General features: G+C 35.0%; 2 protein-coding genes across 2 annotated transcripts in view; both read left to right on the top strand.

Moving 5' to 3' along the window:
• The first annotated feature begins 19 nt into the window (after positions 1–19).
• LOC131952309 (succinate--CoA ligase [ADP-forming] subunit beta, mitochondrial) lies at positions 20–15,625 on the top strand. The gene is made up of 12 exons (XM_059314916.1): positions 20–133; positions 4,381–4,558; positions 5,521–5,632; positions 5,849–6,011; positions 6,892–7,062; positions 7,232–7,331; positions 7,591–7,752; positions 8,279–8,421; positions 9,049–9,169; positions 10,178–10,266; positions 10,890–10,960; positions 14,209–15,625. Exons 1-12 carry the CDS (start codon positions 68–70, stop codon positions 14,216–14,218), a joined length of 1,386 nt encoding a protein of 461 aa, XP_059170899.1. The 5' UTR covers positions 20–67; the 3' UTR covers positions 14,219–15,625.
• Positions 15,626–21,163: 5,538 nt separating this feature from the next.
• The window catches only part of LOC131952316 (cAMP-dependent protein kinase catalytic subunit PRKX-like), a 59,345-nt gene continuing 57,438 nt past the window's right edge, over positions 21,164–23,070 (top strand). Inside the window, exon 1 of the mRNA XM_059314927.1 lies at positions 21,164–21,750. Within this exon, the coding sequence (XP_059170910.1) occupies positions 21,444–21,750 (307 nt within the window). The 5' untranslated portion in view covers positions 21,164–21,443. The remainder of the gene's footprint in view (positions 21,751–23,070) is intronic.

Below are 23,070 nucleotides of genomic sequence, written 5' to 3'. Positions count from 1 at the left end.
CGAATTATTTTTCTAAATGTAAAAGTGCGATTCTCTATTTTGACGTGAACTTGGTTGTCCCCCAAACATGGCGACCCTCATCTTTCGGTCTGGACGATTGGTAGAAAAATCTGCTTTTAAGCAAGCTTTTAAGGTAATATTGAAAGTTCCTGACATTTATTTTTTAAATTGATTCTATCATAAATAAAATTTAGTAATTATCAATTGTATTTTTCCATTATTGCCATTTTAAATAAAATTATAAGCGCAGAAGGTGAAGGTCGTGTCTGTTCTGAAAACGCACTGAAAAGTACAATACAACAAACAAAATTATTTAGTTTAGACCTAGGAATCTAGATCTAGATCTAGATCTATCTGTTCTAGATCTAGATATCTAGATCTACAGGGTCTAGATGTATCTAGATCTAGAAATAATGCTGAAATTTCAAATTAGGCTTGTGTAGATTCTAGATCTGTTTTAATACCATTAAAATAAAATGGACTCTGTTAATGGGGGTTAATGTAGAACTTAACTGCAGTCTACTGAATAGAGGGGGGGGGGGGGTTATTTAATATATGCCCGGTTAAAGTAGGCCTTATACTCAATTATACTGCCTTATTGCCGTTATGGCGGCATTATGCCACTATATGCCATATATAATATAGATATATAGACCTATATGCGCAATGGAAACAATATTACCTTACCTTATGGCGATTTTCAATTTACTGCTCATGCTTATGTTTACATATAGAATCTATATAGGAACCTATATGAGGAGGCTTGCTGTTGAGCAGTTTGATTACTCCAAGTAGTCACTTCATAATTATCTTCCTGTCTAGCTAGGTAGATCTTGTTAAACTATAGAATAGATACTGAGATCCAGATATCTAGACCTAGTCTAGAAACTAAACTAGTCTTCTCAATATTGTTTTTAAAATTTCATAAATGTTTTTCTTTCTATCAATTAGTTTTTAAAAAGTCTGAAGGCTTTATTTACATTTTTAACCATGGCAACATCTACCAAACAACAATGTAGATATCTAGAACTAAAATATAACTTTGATACTGCTTGCAATGGTCATAAGTATAAGTGTACAAGTTGTACTACAACAATAGTACATTGGTAGTTTATGGTCAAGAAATCAGTTTTAATAATTTACAACCAAAACCTAACATTATTTACTTAATAAAATGTAGATCAGAATCTAAATTAATTATTTTAATTTAGTTCGTTGAAGTTTACCAAACGTGGACATAGTGACACTCTGCCAATAGGCGTGAGTAATAAATAATGGGCAGTATATTAATATATAAGTAAGACAGGAGCTGGTTTTTGTTTGTAATATCTATATATATAATTCTCTTCTGTGAGATGCTAGAAAACAGGCTGTAAGCGTGCTCCCTACCACCCCACCCCTACATGGTCTGGTGAGCTGTGGTTCACCCTAAATGTTTACATTCGTAGAGCCGGGTTTAGTGACGGCTATTAGGGGCAGATAATTTAGTTTGAAACGATTTTAAACTTAGGGGAGGTAACTAAGAGGAGGCTGCTTTCACAGGGGGGGGGGGGGTGTAGGGTAGGGGTTGGGGGAAAGGAGGGTGGGGGGGTAGTATCGTTCTTAACGACCTACTGATAGTGCTTTAAAGCAAATATTTTCAGTGGCAGCATTGGTACTGTCGAATTCACAAATTATGAATTACTGAAAAGTAGAAAATATAACAACTAAATAGCGGCATATGATATGCCGCGGGTCGGCTCGTACAATATAAATGAGTATGGCAAATTGAATATTATAAACTCAGCTTGTTAATAATAATTTATATCGGACACAAATATGGCATATGAAGAATCTTACTTAATAAAGTTTTATATATACCACCATCCCTCATAATATAAGCCTACATTTCTCTTTCTCTACCTTTTTTTTTTTAAAAATCGTACCTAGATTACCCCAATGATGATGTAGTTCTAGTAAATGTCTCTAATTCATTCTTTGGGAATATGGAATTATCAGCTTTTAAATTTGGTTTCCTGGATAATTTGACAGTTATATCTAATACATCAGCTTTGGGTATTTAAAATATACAGTTAAAATTAATTGTTACACTTTGTTTACATTGGTAAAGTACTTTAGGATACCTTATTTTTATTAAACTGAAAGGAAAATATTACAATGAGCTGTTCCTGTTCTTACTAAAAAAAATTTGCTGATTTGACTAGTTTCTAGTCTGAAAATCAGCCCATCATGTGGCACCTTGTAGTATCAAGTGTTTGAACTACATAAAAGTGCCCTCTCTATTCTACACTTAGTTTCACATTTAATGTTGCCCAAACCAGACAGTAAAGGGAGATAAGCTTGTGTTACTACAAGGGAGGCTAAACTGTTATGTCATCTTTGGGCCAGATGAGGCCTGGTTATATTGATCACAAGTAGAGCATGACAACCTTTTACAGCTGCTGTTAAATATGAGGATACCTAACATATTTATACTGAAATAAAATGATAGCTTGAAGTTGTACACTTAGTGTGTAATGAAAAAAACTATCTGTTGTCCAAATGATCACTGTTAGACATCCACAAACTACTTCAGTGTGTAGCAATTTATCCGCTTGTATGTCAGTTTAGTTTAGTAACAGACACTTAATCCAATGATTCCATCTATACTAATTATCTTTAAATGTTATCCTTATGAGTGTTGAATCTGTTATCATACTCTTCAATATTATTTATATAATTATGTTGTAAAATTTAACTAATTCATAAATTTCTCATAGTTTGAAGGAATTTCTCACTATAAAATTGTTTTAAAATGTATTAACTTGTTTAAATAAATATTAAATGTGGATTCTTTTGGCTGTGTGTTATCAGTCATTACACAAGTTTTATTCTTATCATTAAGCACTGGTGTAATTGTGATTTTCTGTTACTTTAGATAGACTGCATTTAAATTAATAGCGAAAATCAGATGTTGAAAAACACTTTGATGTTAAAGCTTTACAGTTAAACTGCTTACTTTTGAACTTTGTAGTTTAAAAAGTGAACTTTGACCTTTGTTCTGTTTATCAAAACTGCACTTTGGACTTTTCTTAGACTGATATATATTTTAAAGATTAAGACTTGCTTTTACCCTATCCTAACTTGGCTGATGGGAATTCCCTATAACATTGTAAACAAAGTATGTTTAAGTTTATTGTTGATCTTTTAATACAAATGTTCTCTAATCAGCAGCAACCCCCCCCCCCCCCCCCCCCACACACACACACCATGTTTATGAAATCAAGCTCTAATCTAAATGACATTCTACTACATCACATCAAAAATATAGTTTTGCTGATAAAGTTAAAGCATGTGCTTTACATTCATGATTCATGTTTTATCTAACATTTCTGTTATCAAACATGTGGACTTATAAGTACACAAATACTATCTTGCCAGATATATATTAAAATGACATTGCTGGTGTATTAATACATTTAAGCATGATTGGTGTAGTATCAAACATAAAATACGTAACAGGTGTTTTATTTACATAGAATACATGATATTATTTTGTATCAAACATATTGCATAAGCACATTTTATCAAGCAGACTCTTTACCCATTATTAAACTCATAGTTCTTTCAACTTTATAAAGCCCTTTTTTTATTGTTCACCTAAACTTTATCGTGTTTTATTCTAACGTTTAAACACTATCTCTTAATAAATTTTAAAAAACCTCCAATATACATTCATATACTAATTAGGATTCAAGCAACTCTTGTGTTATAATTTCCTTATCTACTGAGTGTGAAGTATTTTTCAGCAAATAAGATGACATTTTAACCCTGGAAAATCATGGGGGGGGGGGGGGGGGAGAGGGTCATTATAACCACACAATGTTACCAGTGTAATGCAGGTATATCCCAAATTATTTTAACCAGAAAAATTGAGGGGGTTAATCTTATACACACTATTTATATGCCAGAAAATGCATACATTTTTATATTCTGTATCTTTTTCTGAGGACCTGTCAAAATACTCTTTGGTATAGAAATAACACTTCACATTAATTTAGAAAAAAAACAATAGATTAACACTTTAGTTATAATCGCTTTGTATTTCTCTATTCCAGGGGTCTCCAAACTTTTCAGTCCGAGGGCCGCATTAACTATCAAATTTCAGACCGGGGGCCAGTTTCTTCCAGGCATGTCTTTGATTTTTCTGGGCAAAGTTCCTCAGCAATCACCAAAGAACGTTTATTCCGAGGACAAAAAGATCTCCGCGGGCCGGATGAGAGGACCTCGTGGGCCGCATCTGGCCCGCGGGCCGTAGTTTGGAGACCCCTGCTCTATTCTATAAAAATGCTGTTTGTTCTTTAATAGTCTTTAATAATATTCTACTCTATTTATTCTTAGGTCCTATCAGTTTTTAACAATGTCCTGCCACAGAATGTCCTTGGATCCCAACAGAAACGTAACCTCTCCATACACGAGTACATGTCCATGGAACTGTTGCGGGATGCTGGAGTAGCTGTTCCCAGATTTCGTGTAGCAACCACAGCTGATGAGGTGTACAAGGAGGCTAAAGACATAGGTGAATATCAGGTGGTCAGTAGCTAGGTGTAGGCTAAAGACAGGTGAATATCAGGTGGTCAGTAGTAGGTAGGTGTAGGCTAAAGACAGGTGAATATCAGGTGGTCAGTAGCTAGGTGTAGGCTAAAGACAGGTGAATATCAGGTGGTCAGTAGTAGGTAGGTGTAGGCTAAAGACAGGTGAATATCAGGTGGTCAGTAGCTAGGTGTAGGCTAAAGACAGGTGAATATCAGGTGGTCATCAGCTAGGTGTAGGCTAAAGACAGGTGACTATCAGGTGGTCAGTAGCTAGGTGTAGGCTGAAGACAGGTGAATATCAGGTGGTCAGTAGCTAGGTGTAGGCTAAAGACAGGTGAATATCAGGTGGTCAGTAGCTAGGTGTAGGCTAATGACAGGTGAATATCAGGTGTTCAGTAGCTAGGTGTAGGCTAAAGACAGGTGACTATCAGGTGGTCAGTAGCTAGGTGTAGGCTAAAGACAGGTGCATATCAGGTGGTCAGTAGCTAGGTGTAGGCTAAAGACAGGTGCATATCAGGTGGTCAGTAGCTAGGTGTAGGCTAAAGACAGGTGAATATCAGGTGGTCAGTAGTAGCTAGGTGTAGGCTAAAGACAGGTGAATATCAGGTGGTCAGTAGCTAGGTGTAGGCTAAAGACAGGTGACTATCAGGTGGTCAGTAGCTAGGTGTAGGCTAAAGACAGGTGCATATCAGGTGGTCAGTAGCTAGGTGTAGGCTAAAGACAGGTGAATATCAGGTGGTCAGTAGCTAGGTGTAAAGACACAGGTGAATATCAAGTTATACTTGAGTTGATGTACTGGATTTCTGTTATTTCTTATATCTATTGAACTCTTGTGTAACTCCTACATCTGCCTCATGTTTTATCATATTAGATGAGACTATTTATTTACTTTTGATACAACAATTTTATATTCACCATTGATCCAGTTTGTTTATTAAACTTCTAGCTGCACAGACTGGCACCCCTGATGTTGTTGTAAAAGCCCAGGTTTTAGCTGGAGGAAGGGGGAAGGGAACATGGAGCAGTGGCCTGAAGGGGGGTGTCAAGTTGGTCTACTCGTAAGTATGGATCCCCTGGCACTTACCAAAGTTATATTCATTTCCTCTTTCCGTTTTAATTAAACTTTAAAAATGTATAGCAGTAACTTGGTGTTTGAAGAAATATATTTTTAAATTTATGTTTATGACAGAGCTCTGGCATTTTTCCATTTAGAATTTATTTTTTTGTTGTCATGGCAATTTTGTTTATCCAAGCTTTTATTTTCCCGTTTGTAGAGCTGATGAGGCCAAGGACATAGCCAGCAAAATGTTAGGACAGAAACTCTACACCAAACAGACAGGCAGTGAGGGTAGAATCTGCAACAAGGTTTTAGTTGTGGAGCGCCTCTACATCAGACGAGAGTTCTATTTTGCTATCACATTGGAGAGGAGTTTTGGGGTAAATAAAATTTCTTCTTGAATAATCTTTTTATCTCATAAAGACGTAAAATGTTTGATTGCCTTTAAGTATTTCTTGTTGTCTATTTCATAATTAACTTAACTGCATTTTCCAAAAGTATTTTCTTAAAGAGTAGTTTTATTTTCTACTTATCCCTTGATAGTGCAAGTGTTTTGCACTTACAGTTGTCATGCAAAGACATAGGGATCTATTTTGGCACCCATGGCGAACTATCAATTTTGCTCCCCGTCCCCAAATTAGTCCTGTATAAAGTTACTTGAATTACAGGCCTATATATTTTTAATGTTATACTTGTTAGGAAAAAATTATTTATAAAATAGTTATTAGTCAAAAAGCAATGTGCTTTACTACACGTTGAACAATATTAGTGAGAAAGCAAAGAAATGACAAAATAGCTAAACATTCGTCACATTTAAAATAACATGTCTACCAATACCAATTAGAAAAATTAAAACCAAATTATATACATTATTAGTGAACACAACGTCATATTAAATGCACACACTGATTAAGAGACTTAAATAATTTAGTTAAAAGCTGTTCAATGGTATTTATGTTGTTTTTTTTTAAGTAATTTGTATTAGTTCAGGCCGAGAAAATTTTATACATTTCATAGCGTACGTCTCAATCAAATTTGAATGAAATATTTCTTTTCTTTATATTCTAAAATTGGAAGATGCCAATAGTGTTGTGTACTTTTTGTAGTTTAAACATGTGGCAGGGAGGTAGAGATAGAGAAAGAGAGAATTATTTGTAGGTTAGTGTTACCTTAGCAGCATTTCTTCTTGTATAATATGTCTTTAAAACTTGCAGTTTTGAGATATTTTTTAACCAATCCACCTCTGTCTTATGGTCTTAGGGCCCAGTGTTGGTGGGCAGTGCCCAAGGTGGTGTCAACATAGAGGAAGTGGCAGCAGAAAACCCTAAAGCCATTATCAAAGAACCCATTGATATTGAAGTTGGCATTACCAAGGCACAAGCCATGTATGTTGCTAAAGAGATGGGATTTAGTCAGGGCTCGTTAGAAAAGGTATGTTGAAGTATTTTGTGTTATTTATTCATTACTGTTATCGTTTAAAGCAAGGCAAGTACCATTGTCTTATGGCCAAGTGATTAAATCTGAACTAGCCAACAATTGTAAGAAGACAGTTTAAGAATTTGTAGGAAATAATGTTGGGTAATTTCCCCCTGTGTTTCAGGCTAGTGACTACATCATGAAGATGTATACAGATGTTTTTCTCAAATATGACGCTTCAATGTTAGAAATCAACCCAATGGCAGAGGACAATAGTGGCACAGGTTGGTTGTTTTTGAATGTCTTTAAGTTTTAATGGGTTGTTGTTGTTGTTTTTTTTAATTTTCAAACGAAACAATTCACTTGATATGAATAAAATTAAATAAAGAAATTATTTAAAAGCCTTAAAACCTCTGCAAATGAATTGTTATACAATTTTGATAATTGTATGATCACAATTATAAACAAAGGGGTGTATGTACAATACTTTATTGTTAACAAATCATGATGAACTAACTGGTATGTATGATTTCTTTTCCCCAGTGTATATCATGGATGCTAAAATAAACTTTGATGACAATGCGGCCTACAGACAGAAAAAAATCTTTGCCTTAAGAGACTGGTCACAAGAAGATGAGAGGGATTACAAAGCATCCAAGGCAGATCTCAACTACATTGCCCTTGATGGCAGCATTGGTTGTTTAGGTTAGCTCACTGATTTATTCATCATCATCATCATTTCTTGTTCGTGCCCAAGACACATGGGGCAGATGAAGTAGAGTTCATCTGTTTCAGAGACCTCAGCATATAAAGGGATAGTGTGGTAGTCAGCTGCCATTGATATCCCTAACAGTGCTTGATTAGTGCTAGAAAAACATGAAACAGTTTCAGTTTTTAAGTCTGGATTTAGACTGATGGTTTCAAAACTATTTTTTAGCATGTGTATCTTCACATTATTGGAAAGATTGAAGTAAAATCTACTTTCTCTTTGGTGAAAGAGCAAACTTTTGTTTATCAACCTAACCCATACACAAATGGTTTAATTAGTCTAACGTTGTTGATCTTGAGTCCTTGCAACTAAACTTGTTGTAAGTCTCTTAGACTGCTAACACTTCTGAATGCTGTACTGCATAGCTCTTGAGTAGTTTTCTTGTTAGTTCAAAACTCATGTTTTATAACCTTCCATAAATATTGTTTGTCATTTACTTTTAATTTTCTTAAACCCTGACAGTTAATGGAGCGGGGTTGGCCATGGCCACAATGGATATTATCAAATTACATGGAGGGACTCCAGCCAATTTTCTTGATGTAGGGGGAGGTGCCACAGCCCAGCAAGTGACAGAAGCTTTCAAACTAATCACTTCAGACACTAGGGTAAGTCTTGTTAGACTTGAAACTATCACATCAGACACTAGGGTAAGTCTTGTTAGACTTGAAACTATCACATCAGACACTAGGGTAAGTCTTGTTAGACTTGAAACTATCACATCAGACACTAGGGTAAGTCTTGTTAGACATCACATTATGGGGGGGGGAGGGTCTCACAGCCCAGCATGTGATGGAAGCTTTCAAACTAATCATATCAGACACTAGGGTAAGTCTTGTTAGACATCACAGTGTGTATGGGAGGGGGGAGGTGCCACAGCCCAGCAAGTGACAGAAGCTTTCAAACTAATCACTTCAGACACTAGGGTAAGTCTTGTTAGACTTGAAACTATCACATCAGACATTAGGGTAAGTCTTGTAAGACATCCCATTATGGGGGGAGGGGGGTCTCACAGCCCAGCAAGTGATGGAAGCTTTCAAACTAATCACTTCAGACACTAGGGCAGGTCTTGCAAGACATCACAGTGTTGACTTTATGTGCTATAGTAGTATTTTTATTTGTACATTTTAGTTAATTAGGATATGTAAACATTCTTGTTTATTTCCTAAACTTTGCTAAATTATGTTAATGTTGATTTGTATATAATTGTCATCTTTGTGATATTTTGCTTACAGGTGAATGCAATTTTGGTGAATATTTTTGGTGGCATAATGAGATGTGATGTGATAGCTCAGGGCATTGTTGCTGCTGCTGAACAACTCAATATGAAAGTGCCTATAGTCGTCAGGCTTCAAGGTCAGTTGTTAGCCTATAGTCGTCAGGGTGCTAGCTTATAGTGGTCAGGCTGCAAGGTCAGTTATTTTAAAGTAATATGACACAATCATGATTAAAAAAAGTCAATTAATTACGTCACCATTTGACTTGTAATACTGACATTTGTAAAATAGAAATGATTCTATTGTTCAACTCTTCTATTTTTACAAGCTTTTATTTAACTCACTTCCTCTGTCTGTCGTAAGTCGTCAGTCTAGATAGAAACGCTGGAATGAAAATTCGGACAGTTCTACTTGACCGATACGATTCACATTTGACACGTGGGTCAAGACATGAAGACAATGCAATCTGAAACTAAATTTGACTTAATTGGATGCCTAATTAATTTTTTATGAATTAATAAAAATTTGGACCGAATTAGTAGGCATGTCTAGCTAACCACACCACACGCGTCATCACCTTCAATAGCTGCGCCATCACGTAATGGCTGCGTTCAAAAACCATTGCGCGCCTACTGAACGTGATGTTCAGTAGGCGCGCAATGGTTTTTAGTCATGTAACTCTATTGTAAATAAAACATGTAAAGTACTGAAAAAAAAATTCATAAAAAACGTTTTAATAACAAGCTTTTATGTAATGATGCACTAAAAAGTAGAAAATAAATTATAGACTACTTTTTAAATAACTATAAAGAAAAGCGTGGGTGTCTTCCTTAACATTAGTAAAGGTATCCAATAGATACTAAAGTGACCCACGCTTTTCTTTATAGTTATTTAAAAAGTAGTCTATAATTTATTTTCTACTTTTTAGTGCATCATTACATAAAAGCTTGTTATTAAAACGTTTTTTATGAATTTTTTTGTATTACTCAAGCATTCTTTCCTTTGATATCTTGTTAACATCACACCTTGCTTACCAAAACAAACATCTGGACATAAAATAAATTGGCTCACAGCAGTCTAGAGAATAGAGGTAGTTTGCGTTTTTCTCTCCCTCTATATATAATTTTCCTAAATTTCTATTCTCAAGGAACAAGGGTGGATGATGCTAAAGCAATTATTGCACACAGTGGGATGAAAATTATTGCTTGTGATAATTTGGATGAAGCTGCTAAGATGGTATGCTAATTTTGTTGTGTTTCATAAGTTTCCAGATAAATCTCACTGCTAGCATCACAAGTTTATACATGATTTTATGTAGGCTTACCTATCAAAGTTATGTTCTGATAGGCTGAAATTTAAACATTAATATCTTCTGGGTTTTATCATTTTTGTTACATTTATTATTATGATAATCACAGGTATAAGAATTGCGATCAATAAATTTAAAAATTATTTAGTTATTTCACAATGTTGAAAGAAGGTTTTAACATTTGTTATAATAAATAAGCAACCTGTTTAAGTTATCATGAATATTTGCATGCAACCTCACTGAAAGATTGAATGAAATCTCATTGAACTAAATAGCCCACTGTAAGTTATTGAATGAAATCTCATTGAATTAAATAGCCCACTGTAAATATGTAATTAACTGAATTAAATCTCATTAAACTAGCCCACTATGAAACTTACTGAATTAAATCTCATTTGAACTAAATTGTCCACTGTAAGTTATTAAATGAAATCTCGTTGAACTAAATAGCCCACTGTGTAAACTGCATTAGATCTCATTGAATGAAATCTCATTAAACTAGCCCCCTGTGTAAGTTACTGAATGAACTTGTCTCCTATGTCATTGACAGGTTGTGAAGCTGTCCAACATTGTAACACTGGCCAGGGAAGCTTCCATTGATGTCAAGTTTGAGCTCCCATTGTAAAGACCTGTTTGTTGTTGTTTTTGTTAGATTTTTATTTTGTTTCTCCTGCTAGTTCATTAGTGCCAACTTTTGAAATATCACAGTATTTGTGTATGTAGCAGCATATTTAGACATGTTTTTAATCAACTAACATACACATTTTGTAAATAGAAAATCCTATTAAAAAACCTTTTTGGACCTTGGCACACATCAAGATTGTTCATTGATACTAATATCTTTGATAGTTAGCACAGAGAATAAAGGGAAATTATTTTTTTTAACATTCAACATTCTGGTGGAATAACACTAGTACTTTCTAGTCAGTTAGCTATTCCCTACTTTATTGTTAACGGGGGCGGGGTGTTAATTCTGATAGCAGTTATATAAATTGGCTGTTTTTAATCTGTTTTCAACTGACCATGGTTTGAAGTATCACCTTTACCTGTTTTACTTTCTTTCCTGCTTTGTTTTTAAAAACCCCTGCATAATGTCTATCACTTCTTTTCAAGGTAATCTGATTTAAATCATGCTTAAAAATAAACCAAAATTGGTTTTAAATATTCTTTATATAAGCAGAATATCCATTTAAGCAATGTAATGTTCAAATTCTTTAAAATTAAAATAAGCGGGAAATGTTTTATATTTTCTAAATTATTTAAAATTTTTATATAAAATTTATAATAACATCAAATTTGTGTATGACACTTTAACACTGAGAGATTTCCCTTTAATCTCAATGCTCTGTAATAAGGAGAACAAAAACTTTACCTAAGTTTAATGTTATTTTTGTTATTTCTTTTTCTTGTAAGAGTCTTGTATTTTTTGTTGTTAAATAATACACATATTTCAACCTGTTTTTCCTGTCATTTACACATCTAACGTAACTGTTCTAATCTCTTTTTGAGAAATCACAAAGAGTATTAAGTAATCAAATAAGACCTTTGTAAACAAGTTAAATAAATATTAAGTCCATACAACAGTTAAATCATAACATTTCAACTGTTGGAAATTTGGCGTAGATTCGATTGTGAATTCTTGAAGAATTTGGTCAGACTTAATGCTGAGTTGAATCAAAATTGTGTTGACACAAAAAGATACATTTAAATCATCTCTATCTTAAGCTAGACTTTTATTGTAAAACATTTTACCATCTTATTAAAAAAATATATTGTAATTTAATACTATAGAAAATCAAATTAACTATAGAACTATAAAGCTACTATTTTAAATACAATGTTTTTAAGCATTCATTAAAATGAATAATATAAAGAAAGTAAAACAAATCATGATGTCATCATATGATCTTTTTGTCACCAAAAACCAACTGATGTTTGTTTTTATGTTGACTTAATCAAGAGTCTTTTCACTATTTTTTTGACAGTCCTTATATGCAAAATGACAAGTTTTAATTGTGTGTTTATTTTTAAATTGTAAGTCCCTTCCCTCTCTAATTACAGAACTGTGTGAATAATGACAAAGCATAACTATTAGTATAGCTTTCATGAAAATGTTTTTTAACATTTACATGGGAGATAATCATTTTTGTCTCCCCTTAAATTGTTGGTAATGGCTGAACTAAGTGGAGTAGGTGTTTATTTTAATATCTATAAGAACATGTCGTAAAGATTGTCAGTACTGGCTGTGGTTCTCAGGCTTGTAGGGTTACTTAAATTTTTTTTTTGTGATTCAGTTTGCTATGGAAGGTGTAATGAGATTTAGTTTGTTCTGTGGATGTAATGAGATTTAGTTTGTACTGTGTGTGTGTGTGTACTATGAGATTTTGTTGTGTGTGGGTGTGCTGTGTGATTTAGTTTGTTGTTTAATGTACACTTGATGAAAGTAATAGTCCTAGCAGTTTAACTTTAACTAGAGTTCAAATGTTTTAAAAGTTAAGGGAATTCAGGGAACAGGCTGTAAATTTCATGTAGATATGTGTGTACGCTATTATTCAAATCTCATCACTATGGGCAGAGGTCAAGTGTAATCTTTTAACTGTGATTTTTAAACCAATAAACATGCTGAGATGGCAAAGTTTATTTCTATTTTTGTCTTCAAACTTTTTGTCATATATCAGCATATATCAGTTTGTTGTTTTTACAGTCTTATTCCATCAATTATAATTTTCTGCTTATCTTTTTGCTTTGCGAAAATATGCACTGAGTAAGATAAATTAAATAATTCAAGAATTGCCATATGTATTATATTAAAAATATGACTGCCTAAGACCTAATAATATGGCTTATTTTACTAAATATTACTGGAGAGTTTTCATGTTTACGTAATTTGTGTTAGAAAAAATTTCTTGACTTCCGGGAGTATCAACCAAGATCAAAAAATTACAAATAAAAAAAAATACTCAGACTAATATTTAAAGCATCTCCAGTTGGTCAAAAGAATTGTTTGATGTAAATTGAGTTTAGACTGTGTATCTGGTTTGGTGTGGTTGATGTTTGTGAGTTTCTGTATATGAAACTGTCTATTTGAGGCTTATGTTGCTATATGAAAGTGTAATTTTAATCACAAATGTGGCACAATTGTGTCTGAAATCTCTAGAATAAAACAAAGATAGAATTGATGTGTCTTGTTGTTTCTCTCTTGTTGTATTGACTACAAGCAGTGGGGTGGATAGGCAGCTTGGAACCACTCTTCCCAGTGGGCTATGACATTATTTCTATGGTGGAAGTATTTGTTTTACCTGTCTGTTGGAGAATTGGTTCTGATGACTTAATGCTAGCTGGTGACTTAATGCTAGCCAGTGACTTAATGCTAGCTAGTGACTTAATGCTAGCTAGTGACTTAATGCTAGCTTGTATCAAATGAGAGCACCAGCAACAGAACTCAATAAATGTAAGATTATTGATTTTATAAGGAGCAACAACCTATATGCCTGCTTGTTTCTAAACATTTTACACCATTACCTCCCCTTTCTCTATCTGATATTAAAAACTGCAATAATTTTCAGCTAAGAATTTTTTTTAAATCAATAATAGTCAACTATATATATATCTATATATATTTATATATATATATACATATATATATATATATATATATATATATATAATTTTTATATAAATTCATATATGCACACACACACACATATATATTATATATATATATATATATATATATGTATCAATTGTATACTAACCATTTTATAATCTAAAATATCATCTTAAATAATGTAAAACACTTAAGGTGAGAAAGAGTGCATTGCCAGATTTCCACAAGTGGTTGCACAAATCTTTTCTCTTATACATTACAGATCATCTTAAGCAGACAGATCACTGAGATTTGAAGTGTTTTGGAACAGTGCAACAATAACCTTACAGGTATCCTGTCAGCTACTAGACCCTGTATCAGTCTGTTCGGTTTGATTCTCTGTTAGAACTCTACTTAAGCTCATAATGTTTGTTTTAAATGTCTTTGGTTTTGTCTTTTATAATTTAACTTTTCAAACTGATAACCTAAATTGACAAAAATATAATTTGTTTTAACAATAATTTCATTTTCATCTGAATATTAATTATTGTCTACACTTAAGAATGAACGTTTTGATTAAAAACATAATTGTCTTCAAACTGTTTACAAATTGAAACTGAGCTTAAATCAAATGTATAATGCCAGAGACTAAATGATTTTAAATGCATTCGGTGAATGAAAAGGGCAGGATTTATCTTAGTTGGTTGTTTTGATTTCATTTGTCTTCCAATCTGATATTACCTGAGCACACAGCATTTGTTCAATCACCAATTGATTTGTTTATTATATGTCTGTATGTATATAGATATATAGATATATAGATATATATATATATATAGATAGATAGATAGATAGATAGATAGATAGATAGATAGATAGATAGATAGATAGATAGATAGATAGATAGATAGATAGATAGATAGATAGATAGATAGATAGATAGATAGATAGATAGATAGATAGATAGATAGATAGATAGATAGATAGATAGATAGATAGATAGATAGATAGATAGATATGTATATATATACATTCTGGTACAAAGAAACTTATTTGATAAGATAGATAGATAGATAGATAGATAGATAGATAGATAGATAGATAGATAGATAGATAGATAGATAGATAGATAGATAGATAGATAGATAGATAGATAGATAGATAGATAGATAGATAGATAGATAGATAGATAGATAGATATGTATATATATACATTCTGGTACAAAGAAACTTATTTGATAAGATAGTAATTAAATTATAGCCTGATTTCAAATATTTTATATATCTAGCCTTAATAAGGTTATATGTAAAATTAAATATATTATGAACAAAATAATTACTTTGTTTAGCATATTAATTTCACAAATCAAATTCATATCTTAAAGCAATGTATGATTTTTTTTTATCAATTTAACCAGTGGTGGAATAAGATATTCTACTACATTTATTGTTAAAATGTTATGGCATTTTTCATCAAAGGCTGTATCTGTGATTAACCAGTTATTATGATTGTTATTATGTCTACACAACCATACTATTATGTTTCTATTTATTATGTGATACTGCTGATGTTAGCCTCTGTCACCCGTAAATTGTTTTTATTTGTGTGTGATGTTGTGCATGATATCACCATCACGTATGTTTTATTTTTCATGCCATGTAGGAACCAGAAGAATGTATTAAAGACATATTCAAACTTGGATTAGTTGTTTTTGAATTAACAATGTGAACTGAGGATGTTGGTAATGTACAAGCTATTTATCTGCTTTACCTTGTGGTAGCTCTACCCTACACAGTGTTCTATTTGTCCAGAGATAGCTTATCTGGCACAATGACCTCCATCTCAAGAAATAGTTTACCTGGCACAGTGGCCATTTTGTCCACTATTTGCTGCACATCATATATGTAAATATATATACACATACATACATACATACATACATACATACATACATACATACATACAAAAACGTACATATATACATACATACATACATACAAACATAATATATGTATTTATATATCGCAGAGCGTCCGCGCCGACTCTCCCCATAAAACTGACGAGTATATCGATTTTAAAAAAGAACAACTCCTTAATTATTCCTTAGAGCATACGGTTTAATTGTTAACTTGCCATTGTATAGTGCTGGTGGCATTGTCAATGATCTATGGTTGGAAGCCAAGGTAATTGTTATATTCCTAAAATAAAAATCTACGTGGGTTGGTTAGCACGGAAAGACGACCGGTTAAAATCCGGACAAAATCGTGTTAAATGTTCACTTTTTTTTTTCGAATTTTGGTGGAGGGGGGGGGGGGGTTGAATAGTCGATGTTAATAAAATTGTTCTGGTTAATGATAGAGCTACCGTACGTGGTAAACTGGGGGGGGGGGGGTGAACTGGATAATTCGCTTGAAAAGTAAGGTTGGTCAACATGGCACCTTTTTATCCTTATCTGTCTTTTCATAATAACAATGTAAGATAACGATATTTACAATAAAGCCAATGGAGATAAAGTACATTACATAGTAGCAGAGTTTCTTCCAGTCCAGGCATCTCTTCGGGGGGGGGGATTTTTACCGCCCCCCCCCCCCCGAACGAAATGAAATGAAATTTATATAATTTTTATAGAAAATATATACTTTTAACAGTGCCTACCCCCTCGAAGAAAGTCTACTGCCCCCCCCCCCCCGAAAATTTCAAGTGCCCCCCCGGAGAAAAAAGTCTGGAAGAGACACTGCATAGTGGTATCTCATCCGACGATTGCGATAAACCCGACGAAACAGAAATTACACCTGTATTCATAGCGTGAGGGGTCACCGACTCTGGTAGAAACAAAGGTAGAAACCGACTGCACCAGATACTGTCACTAATGTCACGAGCCAATGAATAATAGAATACCCAGAGAACGAAGCAATCTCACTTTAAAACAATCCACACCAGAGGCGGAGCGACCCCTCCCGGGGACAAACTTTCAATTTGCCCCCCCCCCCCCTTCCATATATTTTTATATTTATAATTCAAAACTGCAGCTAAAATGAACTTTTAATTTTTTTTCAACCCATTTTGGCGCCCCTAGGGTCGGTACCCGGGGACATATGTACCCACCCCCCGTCGCTACGCCTCTGATCCACACGATGTCAACCGATTGAACCTACAACAGAACTAAGGTCGATATCTATTAGCTGGGTCAAGTTCAAGGACACCAACACCGGCTACAGCGGTGGTCAAGAGAGTTACTATTCGATGTTGGCACTGGTGGTGCTGGGCGATGTGTGACAGTTAGGCAATATGTCAATTAGTGTTTCTTTCAGACTTTTTTCTCCGAGGTGGGGGTGAGGAGTAAGCTACATTTTCCGGCGACGGACAATGGTAAATGTAACTGTTTTCTATATAAATTCTATTTCATGTGTGTGTTGGGGGTGGGGGAAGGGGGGGGGGGGGGGCTTCCCGAAAAGATGCTTGACAGAGTGGTAGCTGACTTACATAACAAACTGAACATTGTGAGCAGTATTGTTATAAGAACAATTAATGGGGTTTACAATTATACAGGCATTAGTCGCTAGAGGATACACGACGGCAATCCACAGAATCAATAGAAGACCCACCCACACATTACCGAGAGCAGTAACACGACATTAATCAAGGAGATCGGCGCCACACGGAAACTGGGAAGTGTTTGAGAGCAGTAACACGACATTAATCAAGGAGATCGGAGTCACACAGAAACTGGGAAGTGTTTGAGAGCAGTAACACGACATTAATCAAGGAGATCGGCGCCACACGGAAACTGGGAAGTGTTTGAGAGCAGTAACACGACATTAATCAAGGAGATCGGCGCCACACGGAAACTGGGAAGTGTTTGAGAGCAGTAACACGACATTAATCAAGGAGATCGGCGCCACACGGAAACTGGGAAGTGTTTGAGAGCAGTAACACGACATTAATCAAGGAGATCGGCGCCACACGGAAACTGGGAAGTGTTTGAGAGCAGTAACACGACATTAATCAAGGAGATCGGCGCCACACGGAAACTGGGAAGTGTTTGAGAGCAGTAACACGACATTAATCAAGGAGATCGGCGCCACACGGAAACTGGGAAGTGTTTGAGAGCAGTAACACGACATTAATCAAGGAGATCGGAGTCACACAGAAACTGGGAGTTGTGTGAGGACAGTAACAAGCTGGTAACTTAATCCTCACCCAAGGTCGCACTCAGTCAAGGTACTCATTCACTTGACCACGTGCAGGACAAGAAACTGTGGATAAGATTGATGGTTCAACTTGTGGATTATATGGTTATTTGAACGTGTGGATTACATGGATATTTGAAGTTGTGGAGATATTGTGTCATTATATATATTATGAGAGATATTTTGGCCTAAAACTAAGATATTTTTGCCTGTGCGATATTTTTCCTCAGGTATTTTGTGAGAAATAATTGCTCCTGTGATATTTGTCATAATGATAGATAATTATAAAAATAAACCAATCCGTTTTAGCAGGGGCGGAACTACAGTGCCGCCAGACCCCGCAATGCGGGGGGGGGGGGGGGGGGGGGCACGCCATTTAGGGGCCCACAGCCGACCATACTCAGTTTTTTTTTATAGTTAAAAAAAAAATAATTTTCTTGCATTTTTGACTTGTAGAAAAGATTACCGTAGCTGCGGTTGGATTATCTTTATTCTATAGGCACCACCCCACGCTCTTCTATATTCTCTTTCCTTTTGTTTTTAAACCACTGTGAAAGCCGTCCGCTTTCTCCTACAATCAAACTTATCAAAGATAAGCAAACGTTCAAACCACTTCCATGACTTATTTCCCTTTTTTAAATAGTCAAATAGGGGTGCTCATAAGCTTTTTTAAATAGATTTATACAAATTAAAAAGCAATTATTTCTCTGAATTATTATTGTTTTATAAAGTACTTAAAGAATGACGCTGTATAAAAAGGAAATGTATTTTAAATTAATAATATAAATACGAAAAAACAAAAATAAACATAACACGAGACACCATTACTTATACAAAGCTTTCATGGTTTATATTCTTTTGACCGACTAGAGGTAAACAGGTCTTATAGGTGAGATAAAATAAAACTGATTTTCTGAGAACACACTAATACACTTACACGCATGACATGTTGTTGTAAATTGTTATAATTTAAATTAAAAAAAAAATTAAAACCCGAACAGGCCTGCAATGAGTATCCTATATATATATTATATATATATATATATATATATATATATATATATATATATATATATATATATATATATATATATATATATATATATATATATATATATATATATATATATATATATATATGGGGGGCCTAAAATATTTTTTTGCGGGGTGGCCCTTTTTTTCTAGTTCCGCCACTGCGTTTTAGACGAAACTAATCCCATGACACCACTAGCGTCCTTTATCTACACAACGTCATCAAATTGGTTCTAATGTCGAATGTATATCAACAAGATAGTCTCCCTCGTCTTTAAATTTGAAAATTCTGTATAAAATATTCTAGTGGAAGGCTAGTGCGATTAGTCTCCAGCTCTGTCTATTACTTTGGTGGCTGATTTCTAACCTTTCCATTTCAATTTAAATGCTACCCTCTATTCATATAATGCTCAGACTAGCCTTTTCTTTTCAATGATCTAATCTCAATTTTTCTCTCAAATTTCCATTCTACTGTTTGTGTCAGCCACTGTGCCTAGTCTCTCAGCTTCTTCTTGGTTGACTTTGAGTTCTTCGTTCATACACTCCCCCAACCCACCGCCACTTCCATCCAGCTATTTACCTACTATGTACATGGCCGTACGTCTTGAGCTTTGCACTCTCTGTGTTGTAATGTACCTACATTTCAAGGCCAAGACCGTAACACACCTCTGTTAGTTTTCTTAGTGTCAACAGAAACCTATCTGATGGCGTTTAAACAAATATAGTCCCACCCGCTGGCGTAAGAATATCTTTATTTGCCGTGTGGAAGGATGGATAAGACCTTGATTTCGATCACTGAGATTTGAGTGAGGGGGGGGGGGGGTGAATAACGGCAGCTAACAAAATAGGCAAGCAGCCTCACTTTAACATTTGCTAATGTAACCGCATACTTTGCCAGCTAGGCAGAAACTTTTACTTAGAAAAGAATAGGCGTAGCGGGGGGGGGGGGGGGGGGGGGTAAAATGTTCTACTAATAGATTTAAAACATTAAATATATATTACTTAATTGGGAAAAAATATTCAAAGCACCATGAAAGAAATGTGTTAAATACGCAGAGATCAGTGAAATTTGTTTAGCGTTTATGTGAAGGTTTAAAAGTTCAATAAAATGTGGTGAGCATTTCTGTAATAGGTGAAGTGTTAGGCGAGTTTAACTAGATACATGTGCTGTGTTAGCGAGTTGGATGAGTGCGTGAGAGAAAAGTTGAGGTGGGCGATTTTGTGTGTGTGAGTAGGATTTACTGTGCTAGTGTGTGTGTGTAAGATTGTGCTAGTTTTTGAGTGTGTATATTTAAGATTGTCTGTCTTGGTGTTTTGTGTGTAGGTGTGTGTAAGATTATCTGTCATGGTGTTCTGTTTGTAAGATTGTCGGTCTTGGTGTTTTCGTGTAGGTGTGTGTAATATTATCTGTCTGTGATATGTATTTTGTTTTTTGTGGATGAAGTTGTGCGTATATTATTAGTTTTAAGTTGTTTAGTCTACGTTGCAGTGTATTATGTGTTAGGGGGTGAATGGCGGTATAAATGTATAGTGTGAGTATACGTGTGTTATGATAGTGTGTGATTGTGTGCGTCTATATGTTGTTATATGAAAGGCTGTTTTTCTTTGGTAGTTAAGTATGTGTGTTGGTGTATTAAAATGTGTATCTTTAGTGTGCTTAAATCTCTGTGTGTGAAAGAACATGTGTTTTCTGTTTAAGCGTGTATGCGAATATGTGTGTCGATGCGTGTTAGTGTGTCGACACACCCGTGCACTCCCCCACCCCTCAATAAATGTGTTAAAGAACGTCAAATAAAATCAACACGTCTCCCCCCCCCCTTACCTTTCCATTACCTGTACGGTAGTGTACGTGTTTCATCCAGGTCCCAGCAATATTTCATCCAACTACCGCGTTCACCGTACGCTACCAGAACACCGGTAGCTGTGGGGATCAGATCTACCGTAGCACCGCCCGCCACCTCGCGCAGCCTTCAAATACTAGCCGCCTAGTTCCAGACCACAAAACGCGATGTCATTCTACACTAGCTGGCGACAATCTTGTTTTTCTATTCAATTGGTCTTCAAACTGCTAGGACTGCATTACACTAAACTTGTTTGATTTCCGTAAAATGGATTACACTTGTGTTTTCAAATTTTTGCTGTAAAAATGGGACGACCCGACTGTTTTTTGGACAATATTAAATTACCATCATATTAATATTTATTTATTTTTAAATTTGTGTGACGAATTTGTCAATTTTTGATTAGTGAATTGTTCTAGTGGATTACAAATTAGTGAATTCAATTCTTAAAGACATGGCGTCTGCTAAAGTCTCTCGCTCACGGCTGCGGTCGTCAGGCAAGAAGGACCCGCCCCCAGCTCCGGCTATCATCACACGACGTGAAAACACGCCGGTCAGCTCCTCCCCGGAGCCGGAGCCTAGCAGCGAGTCGGACAGCAACGAAAACGGCTCCTCGATCAGCGTGACAACCACCATCAGCATCAGCAACTACAACGACACGGAGTCCTCAGAGAACGAACTGAATAGAAAGATGAGCGAGAGTAAGAGAAAGGGAAACATCGTGTACAGAATTGAAGATTTGGATATAATGAAAACCATTGGTAAGTGGGGACTAGACGGGACACTTGAGGGGTTGACCGTTGGACATTTGAAAAAATTCTTCGTCCCATTGTTTTTATTCCCAGACTTCTCTCACAAATCTCAAACATACACTCACAAATCTCAGACTTCTTGTATAAATTCAGGCTTATAATATCCTAATAATTGTAATATCATAAAACCCCATACAAAACACACACGCTTCAAAATGACTAGACCATTTTTAATCACATAAAAAAATTTATTTTATTATCCTAGATCGCTAATATCCCATAGATGTAATATCCCATGTCTCAAATATCCCAGAAATTTCATCAAATACTCCTCAATTATTTTCTTATATGGATCTATAACTTTAGTATACAAGAATAATAAAAGCCAAATTTTCAGAAAATATCTTGAATATAAAAAAAATCTCAATTATCTCAAATCCAAACGTATCCCAGACCTGTAATTCCCCATACATCCCCCCCCCCTCCCAATATCGAGGCCATGTAGACACAAGAATAAAACTGACATTTTCAGTGCTAGAATTATTTATTTTGACTTCCTTGTACGTTGCGAAGTCTGATCAGATTTTCCAAGTTTATTTCAACAACGCCAGCTACTTAAGACTTGAACTACACGAATGTGTATGTGTGTTTTGTATGTGTGTGGTATTGTGTATGCTGTGTGTGTTGGGAAAATATGTGATTGTGTGTAATTTGTGTGCGTTCAGTTAAAAAAAAAATTAATACAATTAATTATATCGAGGCATGAACGTAGCATTGGCCATAACCCGGAAATATTATAGCTGGTTTTTCATTCACGTTTTGTCACGGCTAGGTGGTGGGACGACGACCTTTGTAGTTACAGCAACTACACTGTGTGTCATCGCATACACAGCTAGCTATTTCCTGAGTCTGTGACTATCCTTGGGACGACTTATATACTGCTAGCTATTTCCTGAGTCTGTTACTATCCTTTTTATAGACGGTTAGCCATTACCTTTTTATCCTGTGTCTGTGACTATCCTTGGATCGACTTATATACTGCTAGCGATTTCCTGATTCTGTGACTATCCTGAAATCGACTTATATACTGCTAGCGATTTCCTGATTCTGTGACTATCCTGAAATCGACTTATATACTGCTAGCGATTTCCTGATTCTGTGACTATCCTGAAATCGACTTATATACTGCTAGCGATTTCCTGATTCTGTGACTATCCTGAAATCGACTTATATACTGCTAGCGATTTCCTGAATCCGTGGCTATAGACAGCTAGCCATTCCCTTTTTATCCTGAGTCTGTAACTGTCCTTGAATGGACGTATACACAGC

The sequence above is a fragment of the Physella acuta genome, unplaced genomic scaffold (genome assembly GCF_028476545.2).
Source record: "Physella acuta isolate Inbredline_101_S28 unplaced genomic scaffold, ASM2847654v3 ptg000865l, whole genome shotgun sequence".
Classification (NCBI taxonomy): domain Eukaryota; kingdom Metazoa; phylum Mollusca; class Gastropoda; family Physidae; genus Physella; species Physella acuta.
The sequence above is the reverse complement of the archived record's forward strand: the minus strand, read 5'-3'. Positions and strand labels throughout refer to the sequence as shown.